This window comes from Trachypithecus francoisi, unplaced genomic scaffold, assembly GCF_009764315.1.
Source record: "Trachypithecus francoisi isolate TF-2019V2 unplaced genomic scaffold, Tfra_2.0 Lachesis_group15, whole genome shotgun sequence".
NCBI lineage: Eukaryota > Metazoa > Chordata > Mammalia > Primates > Cercopithecidae > Trachypithecus > Trachypithecus francoisi.
This window is the reverse complement of record NW_022681460.1, coordinates 15,936,883-15,947,926: the sequence shown is the minus strand read 5'-3', so window position 1 is coordinate 15,947,926 and position 11,044 is coordinate 15,936,883. Positions and strand designations below refer to the sequence as shown.

Genomic DNA, 11,044 nt, shown 5'->3' with positions numbered 1-11,044 from the left:
AATATCAAGGATCGTTACTCATTTTAAGAAAGTGAGTTCACCTCCCATTCACAATTGCTTCAAAGAGAATAAAATACCTAGGGATCCAACTTACAAAGGATGTGAAGGACCTCTTCAAGGAGAACTACAAACCACTGCTCAGTGAAATAAAAGAGGACACAAACAAATGGAAGAACATTCCATGCTCATGGATAGGAAGAATCAATATCGTGAAAATGGCCATACTGCCCAAGGTTATTTATAGATTCAATGCCATCCCCATCAAAGTACCAATGACTTTCTTCACAGAATTGGAAAAAACTACTCTAAAGTTCATATGGAACCAAAAAAGAGCCTGCATTGCCAAGACAGTCCTAAGCCAAAAGAACAAAGCTGGAGGCATCACGCTACCTGACTTTAAACTATACTACAAGGGTACAGTAACCAAAACAGCATGGTACTGGTACCAAAACAGAGATATAGACCAATGGAACAGAACAGAGCCCTCAGGAATAATACCAATCATCTTCAACCATCTGATCTTTGACAAGCCTGACAAAAACAAGAAATGGGGAAAGGATACCCTATTTAATAAATGGTGCTGGGAAAACTGGCTAGCCATACGTAGAAAGCTGAACTAGATCCCTTCCTTACAACTTATACAAAAATTAATTCAAGATGCATTAAAGACTTAAATGTTAGACCTAAAACCATAAAAACCCTAGAAGAAAACCTAGGCAATACCATTCAGGACATAGGCATGGGTAAGGACTTCATGATTAAAATACCAAAAGCAATGGCCACAAAAGCCAAAATTGACAAATGGGATCTAATTAAACTAAAGAGCTTCTGCACAGCAAAAGAAACTACCATCAGAGTGAACAGGCAACCTATGAAATGTGAGAAAACTTTTATAATCTACCCATCTGACAATGGGCTAATATCCAGAATCTACAAAGAACTTAAACAAATTTACAAGAAAAAATCAAACAACCCCATCAAAAAGTGGGTGAGGGATATGAACAGACACTTCTCAAAAGAAGACATTTATGCAGCCAACAGACACATGAGAAAATGCTCATCATCACTGGCCATCAGATAAATGCAAATCAAAACCACAATGAGATAGCATCTCACACCAGTTAGAATGGTGATCATTAAAAAGTCAGGAAACAGCTGGGTGCGGTGGCTCAAGCCTGTAATCCCAGCACTTTGGGAGGCCGAGATGGGCGGATCACGAGGTCAGGAGATCGAGACCATCCTGGCTAACACAGTGAAACCCCGTCTCTACTAAAAAAATACAAAAAACTAGCCGGGCGAGGTGGCGGGCGCCTGTAGTCCCAGCTACTCGGGAGGCAGAGCCAGGAGAATGGCATAAACCTGGGAGGCGGAGCTTGCAGTGAGCTCAGATCCGGCCACTGCACTCCAGCCCGGGTGACAGAGCAAGACTCCGTCTCAAAAAAAAAAAAAAAAAAAAAAGTCAGGAAACAACAGGTGCTGGAGAGGATATGGAGAAATAGGAACACTTTTACACTGTTGGTGGGACTGTAAACAAGTTCACCTATTGTGGAAGACAGTGTGGCAATTCCTCAAGGATCTAGAGCTAGAAGGACCATTTGACCCAGACATCCCATTACTGGGTATATACCCAAAGGATTGTAAATCATGCTGCTATAAAGACACATGCACACGTATGTTTATTGCAGCAGTATTCACAATAGCAAAGACTTGGAACCAATCCAAATGTCCATCAATGATAGACTGGATTAAGAAAATGTGGCATATATACACCATGGAATACTACGCAGTCATAAAGAAGGATGAGTTCATTTCCTTTGTAGGGACATGGATGAAGCTGGAAACCATCATTCTCAGCAAACTATCACAAGGACAGAAAACCAAATACCGCATATTCTCACTCATAGGTGGGAATTGAACAATGAGATCACTTGGACACAGGGCGGGGAACATCACACACCAGGGCCTGTCATAGGGTGGGGGGAGGGGTAGGGATAGCATTAGGAGATACACCTAATGTAAATGACAAGTCTATGAGTTAACAGTTGCAGCACACCAACATGGCACATGTATACATATGTAACAAACCTGCACACTGAGCACATGTACCCTAGAACTTAAAGTATAATAATAATTTTTTAAAAAGTGAGTTCACACTTGTTCAGAGCGTACAGGCTTTTGAGACAAACTTTCTGGGTTTGAATGATGGATCTATTACTTTCTGTACCATTTTGGCCAAGTGACAGTCTCTCTTTGCCTCGGTCTCCTATTGAGTAAAATGAAGGTCATAAATGCATTACCTCATGGTGTACTTATGACAACTAAAAGATGTGACACACTGGATGTTGTTTATAAAAGTGGCTGGTACATCAGGAGCAGTAAATAAGTGAAAGCTATCATTAATTATAATGGTAAAATCTACCTTTCTGCAAAACAAAAATGTCTGAACTTCTGCTAAACTCCTTGCTACCCGAGAAATCATTCCCAAAGAATCTATGATCCCTTGATATTATAGAGAAAAACCTCAGGGCTTTTTGCAGATGTTTTCCCATAGAACCGTATTAGAAAAGATTCAACTATCTTTGGGGATAGTGAAGTTTCTTGTCAATTGCCACAGAAATGCTCTGTCATGGACCAATTTATCCTATATTTTAAAGTGCAAAAAGGTGTATATGAAGCATAGTCAAAATATATTTCCTCTGCAAATAAAATACAATGCCGGTACAGATACACTGTTAGTTTTTGTAAGATAATTTAAGGTTTATTTTATTCAAATCAACAAATATTGTTAAGAATCTACCCAAATCTATCCGAGTGTGGTGGCTCACATCTGTAATCCCAGCACTTTGGGAGGCTGAGGCAGGCGGATCACCTGAGGTCAGAAATTTGAGACCAGCCTGATCAACATGGTGAAACCCCATCTCTACTAAAAATACAAAATTTAGCCATGTGTGGTGGCCAGCATCTGTAGTCCCAGCTACATGGGAAGCTGAGGCAGGAGCATTGCTTGAAACTGGGAGGTGGAGGTTGCAGTGAGCCAAGATCGTGCCACTGCATTCCAGCCTGGGCGACAGAGCAAGACTCCATCTCAAAAAAAAAAAAAAAAAAAAAAAAAGAATCTACCCAAATCTGAGCCCCATGCTATGCTGAATAAAGGCAAAAGAAGCTGCAACTGTGCTCTCATCCCATGAGATGATGCTGGAATGCTGGGATGATGAGACTGACACATGCGAATCAACTAGTCACTAAGAGGAAAATCATAATTAAGTGCTAAATTGCATGGTGCAGCTCATAAAAGAGTTGCAGGAATTCAGGTGAGGAAGATCAAACAGCATAGGGTACTTAGGAAAGAGGCACCCAGGAGAAGGGAGAATTTATCAGTTACTGAATGTATGACTTGTTAGTTAGCCTCTCAGTGTTACTGTTTCCTCTTTTATGAAATTTGATAATTTAATGCATGTAAAATGCCTAGCACATTCTAAAGTAAGACAGGTTTTTGGTAAGCCTTAGAGAATGTGTAATATCTACCTAGAAAGAGAATTCTCAGATAGCAGGATAACCTGTGTCATGTAAAAGAAGCAGATATCCTTTTTAAGCCTTTTAGATACAAAAAGGTAAACAAAAAATCCACAAGTAATAGTCCTACTATAATAAGTACAATCTTCTGTGTTGAATAACAACCACAGCTTTGCCTGTATGGCAGAATAACTCCCTGAGCACGTGAGCCTTGGTGCATGCTGACATTCCTAGAGAGTTCCTCCTTCCAAGCAAAGATTCTTTCTTTAAAAAAAATAGGACATAAAGTATGCATATTTGCTTTCCCTCTAAAATTGTTGCCCTTTACTGACCCTTATCCTGAGCACTTGTCCAAAAGCAATCGTAACCTGAGCTTTCCATTACCTACAAGGAATAGTTTTAATCATAATCACTTCTCTAATGTGGTTTTCTTCTAGTATATAGAGAACATGAGATATATTACTTCTAATTTTATCTCACGTTCTCTGGATATTCAAATATTCCCTATCACAGCTTTACAAATGTTCTGACAAGAAGAGAAGGAAGAGTTTTTAAAGAGTCTCAATGCTATTTGGGGGAAATTACATTCAGCAGAGTCCTGATTATACTTACATGATCCTAATTAGAGTTTTCCTAGCATTATTGGTAAGAGTGTTAATTACACTAATTACATAATGGCTTCTTTGACAAAGTCATATACATTCCAGGATTGGTCCAAGCCTGACACTCTTTTCTGCTGAAAAAACTATAAGGCTTATTGGAATAATAAAAGTTTCCACTTTAGGCAGAATGAAATTATACCCGTTCAATATAGAAGATGATTTCACGGCAATTAGAAACAGGCTTTGTGAAAAGTTCCATTATTCCTTTTTATTTATATCAAAAGTAATTTCAGCCATGCATAACAGGCTCCATCACTTGTAGAGAAGAAAGCATTCTATATTTCTGTAGACAGAAAAGAAGTAAGGCCTGAAATGATTACCTTGACTTTTCCAGAAAGGAGAGAATTGGAAATACAGTATTGGTAGTCCAAGGTTTTGATATGTAAACTCACCTAAATATGCTGGTCTTTTCAGAGTTTGTTTGTCACACAGTGTGACTACAGACAAATTATTTGTAAAATAAAATTGTTTTCTCTGTGATTTTCTTATCCTTTTAGAGCCTTTGGAGCATATATAGAAATTTATTCTCCTGAGTAAGAATCTGTTACTACATACAGGAGAGCCGCCCTCTGGTTTGCCAGTGGCAGATAGGAAGGAGAGCAGGTGACGATCCATATGTCCCTTACTTCTCTTCTGCAAGCAGCAAGTTGTAAGCAAGAGAAACTGTTTTCTGCTCATTTGCTCCTTTATTTAACATTTTAATAATCTATGGGATACTGTGCAAGGTAGTGTGCTAGGCACTCGATAAACAGAGGGAAACAAAACCATGATCTTGTCCTCTTGCAGTTTACAGTCTCCTCAGATATCGTTTGTGGTATGTTTAGGCTTTCATTTTGTCTTTCTGTGTATTGCCTAGGTATATTTCTGGTCTTGATACTGAAAGACAGCTTCAAGCTGTAATACATCACAGCTGTTGGGCAGGAACTCATGGGAAGCAATGAGCAAGGTAGAAGGGGCAAATTAGAAACAATTTGAGGCACCCACAGATGCAACCAAACCTTAATGCAAGGTGTATTCATTTAATATTGCTTCTGTAACAAATTACCACAAATTTAATAGCTTAAAATACACAGATTTATTATCTTATAGTGCTGGAGGTTAGAGGTAATAACCTCAAGGTGTTGTCATTCCTTTGGAGGCTCTAGGATAGAATCTATTTCCTTACCTTTCAAGCTTCTAGAGGCTGCCTTTATTCCTACGATCCTGGCTCCTTCCTCCATCTTCAAAGCCAGCAACATAGCGATTTCCCTTTCCTCCCTCCCCCTCCTATTCTCCACCATTCTTTCCCTCTCTCTGTGCTTTCGTCCTCTCATCTTCTCTGACCCTCCTGCCTCCTTCTTATAAGAAATGTAATTCCAGGCCGGGCGCGGTGGCTCAAGCCTGTAATCCCAGCACTTTGGGAGGCCGAGACGGGCGGATCACGAGGTCAGGAGATCGAGACCATCCTGGCTAACACTGTGAAACCCCGTCTCTACTAAAAAAATACAAAAAATTAGCCGGGCGAGATGGCGGGCGCCTGTAGTCCCAGCTACTCGGGAGGCTGAGGCGAGAGAATGGCGTAAACCCGGGAGGCGGAGCTTGCAGTGAGCTGAGATCCGGCCACTGCACTCCAGCCTGGGCGACAGAGCGAGACTCCGTCTCAAAAAAAAAAAAAAAAAGAAATGTAATTCCATAGGGCCCATCTGTGTAATCCAGAATCATCTTCTCATCTCCAAACCTTTAACTTAATCATATCTGCGAAGTCCCTTTAGCCACATAACTAAGACTGGTACATCTTTGAGGGCCATCAGCTTACTACCACACAAAGCAAATTAAGTAGAAAATAACGTTTGCCTCTTTTACACCTTGAGTCAACCAGCTGCATGTTGCCCTTTGCAAGTTTGTTTTCAACTTCAAGGCCATCTTTGTTGTCCATTTTAACTAGCCTTTCCTCACAAAATGGTGGTATGTGGCTCCCCCTACTGATATTTCTCTGAGGCCTTGTAACTCTCTAAGATAGCACCAGTTTAACTCACAAGTCAAAAAACTGGAACACTTCAACCGGAGACATCGACATTCCCCTCTAAAGAACTTTTAGCTGATTGCTAAAGACAGATGCTTCATTAGAGCCAAACATTCCTATCTTACATAACTAAATATAACAAATTAAGTTCATGGGGCTGGAAATAGTTATTATTTCCTCTTTCTTGCAGTGAGGAGGCATGAAACAACATTTAGCAAACTGATCCTGGCTTAATTTCTACAGATATTATGCAGCATAAACTCGTATTTGATGCAGATTATACATAAAAAATTAGCAATGAATAATATGCATCGCTTTAGTGGTAAGAAGCTGAGTAGCTTTTTTTCCCCCAGTAATCGTAGAGGCTAGACTTGACATTTTTATGTCACTTTTACTAAGAAGGGGGGAAATATTAGTTACTCCACGTAACTAGGAGCAAAAGACTTCTTTTTAAGATTAATAGCCTCAAAAAAGTGAAGACCAGAAAAACATTTGTTTTCAGACACTGGAGAGCAGGCACTGTTATGGCTGTGATTTTACAACTGCCCCTACATGCTGGGGGCAGTCTCCAGATGCATCTCAAGGTGGGTCGTCAGTGCTTTCAGACTCAGCACAATCTACATTTATTTACGTAGTTAAAATTACTGTTGCTATGGGTAAATTCACATAAGTAAAGCCCAGAGAATCCGGTTGGCTGTCAGGGAGCGGCGGAACCAATCCCGGGCCCAGCAAGTTCTCGCGATACCGTGAGATCTGCATCCCTGACGACACCGCCGCGAAGATGTTAGCGAGACTGGAGGGTGGGCGGTGCGAGCGGCGGTTAGCTCCGAGTTCGGCTTCTCTGAGGAAAACGGGCGTTCACCTGCGGTTGGTCCGACTGTTACCAACATGAGCGGCGTGGATGGGGTCGAGAGGACCCCTCCCCTCCAAACCCACAGCTTCATTATTTCTGACCACGTCCCGAGCGACCCGGACGCACACCAGTGCCTGAAGCTCCGCGACCAAAGCGAGGCGACACAGGTGATGGCGGAGCCGGGTGAGGGAGGCTCGGAGACCATCGCGCTCCCGCCTCCACAGCCTTCAGAGGAGGGGGGCGTACCTCAGGATCCCGCGGGCCGTGGCAGTACTCCCCAGATCCGAGTTATTGGGGGTCGCGGTCATGTGGCGATCAAAGCCGGGCAGGAAGAGGGCCAGCCTCCCGCTGAGGGCCTTGTAGCCGCTTCTGTGGTGGTGGCAGTGGACCGCAGCTTGAAAAAGGGCGTTCAGGGTGGAGAGAAGGCCCTAGAAATCTGTGGCGCCGAGAGATCTGCGTCTGAGCTGCCGGCGGGGGCGGGGGCCGAGAACGACACCGAGGAGGTGAAGACAGGAAAGTGCGCCACTGTCTCAGCAGCCGTGGCTGAGGGGGAGAGCGCTGAGGTGGTGGTGAAGGAAGGCCTGGCGGAGAAGGAGGTAGTGGAGGAGCAGATGGAGGTAGAGGAGCAGCTGCCGGAAGGTGAAGAAATAGAAGTGGCGGAGGAAGATAGAGTGGAGGAGGAGGCGAGGGAGGAGGAAGGGCCCTGGCCTCTGCATGAGGCTCTCCGCATGGACCCTCTGGAGGCCATCCAGCTGGAACTGGACACTGTGAATGCTCAGGCCGACAGGGCCTTCCAACAGCTGGAGCACAAGTTTGGGCGGATGCGTCGACACTACCTGGAGCGGAGGAACTACATCATTCAGAATATCCCGGGCTTCTGGATGACAGCTTTTCGAAACCATCCCCAGTTGTCCGCCATGATTAGGGGCCAAGATGCAGAGATGTTAAGGTACATAACCAATTTAGAGGTGAAGGAACTCAGACACCCTAGAACCGGCTGCAAGTTCAAGTTCTTCTTTAGAAGAAACCCCTACTTCAGAAACAAGCTGATTGTCAAGGAGTATGAGGTGAGATCCTCCGGCCGAGTGGTGTCTCTTTCTACTCCAATTATATGGCGCAGGGGGCATGAACCCCAGTCCTTCATTCGCAGAAACCAAGACCTCATCTGCAGCTTCTTCACCTGGTTTTCAGACCACAGCCTTCCAGAGTCCGACAAAATTGCTGAGATTATTAAAGAGGATCTGTGGCCAAATCCACTGCAATACTACCTGTTGCGTGAAGGAGTCCGTAGAGCCAGACGTCGCCCACTAAGGGAGCCAGTAGAGATCCCGAGGCCCTTTGGGTTCCAGTCTGGTTAACATTTGCCCTTGGGAGTACTCCTGCACAAGGTCTCCTACCACCTTCTGCTGGACTTGTGCTTGGGCATCAGCAATGGGTATGCCTTCTACTATGTTTTGTTTTTGCTGACTTTTCTGCACCCTCTTTCCTTTGGATATTCAGTTCTCTCCACCTCAAGATTGAGACGGTGGTGGGTATGCTTCTACACTTGCATATAACCTTCATGCTGTTCTGGAATATCACATGCTACGAGGCCATCCTTCACGCTACTTGTAAGCCAAGCAAATGATACTGTAGATTGTACTGCCTTTATCTGCACTGCTTGGACCCTGTTTATTCCCAGGGCCTCTGAACTGGTTGCCATCACCTGGATTTCTAGCTTTGGGAGCCTATTCCACCTACTCAGCTCTGCATCCAGAAGTAAGGGCACATGCCCTGTGGACAGTTACTGGACGTTAACGAACTCAGAGGAGAAAAGCAGTGAGCCGCTTGTTCTGTGTGATTTATGCTACTTTATTGCTCATCCTTCACCTCTAGTCACTTTCTATTGCTACTTGCCCTGCATTGGCTCCTGCCAAGGTCCGTCTCTCCCTCTTTTCCTCTTTTTTTTTTTTTTGAGACAGTCTTGTTCTGTCGCTCAGGTTGAAGTGCAGTGGCGCCATCTCGGCTCACTGCAACCTTCAATTCCCGGGTTCAAGCGAGTCTCCTGCCTCAGCCTCCGGAGTAGTTGGGACTACGAGTGCGCACTGCCATGCTGGGCTAATTTTTGTATTTTTAGGAGAGATGGGGGGGTTTCACCATGCTGGCCAGGCTGGTCTCGAACCCCTGACCTCGTGATCTGCCCTCCTCAGCCTCCCAATCCTTTCTCTTAAAAAAGTATTATTAGCTCAGAAACATTTGTAAAAGCAAGCTTTTAATTTCATTTTGGCTTTGTCATTTTCAGAGACAAATTGTCCTGTAAAATAGAGTGCTAGAGATCTTATGCGCCCACCCCTTTCTTCCCAACTTCCTACTTCCTAGCCCTTTTATCAGCTCCTAGAATATTTAAAGGGAGACACATCTAGATGGGATGAAAGGTGAGAGCTAGTTTATAATGGGTGGAAGAACTAAAGAGATTGTGATGGGTGCCCTAAGCAGGGGAAACTGAACAAAAGGCTAGAGGCATGGGCCAGGTAAAAATTGGGCCTAGAATGAAGACTGTGCTGACCTTAAGAGCCTTCGAGGTAGGAGTACTTACTCCTCAATGGTGATGAATGGAGAAATTCTTTTCAGGATTGCTAAAGGAGAATTGAAGGGATTAAAGTGTTAAATATGTTGCCTAGACAAGGGTTCTTTAAAGAAACACAACGCAAGTTTGAATGCTTGCTTTCTTGTTTTGTGACCTGATTTATGTGGAAGATTGTTATTTCATTAGGATTTAGTAAAATCTTATTTTTTTTCTGTTTCTAAACGTACTGTGAAAATTGAGCTGTGCAGACATTCTTTTGATTTCAATTGGGAACATTTGGAAGAACAATAGTCTTTACTTTCCTGTACAATATAGAGACATATGAATATTCATAACAGTTTTCAACTTGTTCTTGTTTCTGTTAAACTATATTCCTAGAAACATAGTTTGAACAACTTGGTCTTTGTTAGGCTTGTCAAATTGCCTTCATGGAAAAATAATCTACAAAAGTGTGGTTTAATTGATTGTCTTACATGATAATTTTCCCTGGTAACAACCTAGTAAGTGATGTGTCTTTTTTCCTAAATTGCTTAAATACTTTGAAATTGCTCTGACAAATTGGAAGTGTACCATTGGCATATTTGTCTTCCTTTTTATGCATGATGGTAAAATAAAAGCATGTTGTTCTGCTAGATTTCTTATTTTTCACCTTACCCATAAATGTTATGCTTGAATGAAATTGTTTATGTTAATTAAAAAGTATGGAATCATTAAAGTCCTATAATCCATTAAAGACCTTAATGGACTGAAATCATTAAAGTCCTTAAATTCATGTTAATTAAAAATTATGGAATCTTTAAAGTCCTTAAATGGACGCAATAGACCTTATCCCAAAGAGAAGAAAACAGGGCATGGTACGTTTGGTATCTTCCAAAGTAGTTTGCTTTAAAATGTCAGCAGTTGCAACTGCTTACTCAATCACTTTTTTCCATATAGCTTATGCAGCACCACCTCCCCTTCAGTTGCTCAAATCCTCCATTTCTATCTCCATAAATTATATTCTCAGGTTATTCAGGCTCTTCTTTTTATTAACTTGTATGAAGGGAGTACCTATCATATGTGATGTATTCCTCTATTTTCATACTTTCTCATCTGTGAAAACTTCCGGTTTTTCTTCACACTTCCTCACCACTCTTCTATCAGATCCTTCAAGGCCTGCCCTTGGTAATTCCTCTGCCTTTTAGTCTTTATATTCCCCGTAGAGGAGATAAATGTTTCTTTATGCACTTAGTGTACTTTGCAGGGACCTCTGTTCTAGACAGTAACACATAATTATTCATTACAGTGAATTCCACAAATAGAGAAAAAGAGTAAGAAGATAAAGTCCATTCCCTTCATTGGGGAACTGGGGAAGGACTGATAAAGAATCAACAGAGTGATACAGTAAAATACAGAGATTATATTTTTATGTTTTTCACATGTTTACTCTTTTCCTCTCTTAGCAGTTT

General features: G+C 42.4%; 1 protein-coding gene across 1 annotated transcript; it reads left to right on the top strand.

The window, feature by feature from the left end:
- The first annotated feature begins 6,638 nt into the window (after positions 1–6,638).
- On the top strand, positions 6,639–10,230 carry TSPYL1 (TSPY like 1). Its single transcript, XM_033234368.1, has one exon. It carries the CDS (start codon positions 7,066–7,068, stop codon positions 8,386–8,388), a length of 1,323 nt encoding a protein of 440 aa, XP_033090259.1. The 5' UTR covers positions 6,639–7,065; the 3' UTR covers positions 8,389–10,230.
- The last annotated feature ends 814 nt before the right edge of the window (positions 10,231–11,044 follow it).

Coding starts and splice junctions, on each gene's coding strand:
- TSPYL1 (XM_033234368.1), top strand. CDS start 7,066: ATGAGCGGCGTGGATGGGGTCGAGAGGACCCCTCCCCTCCAAACCCAC.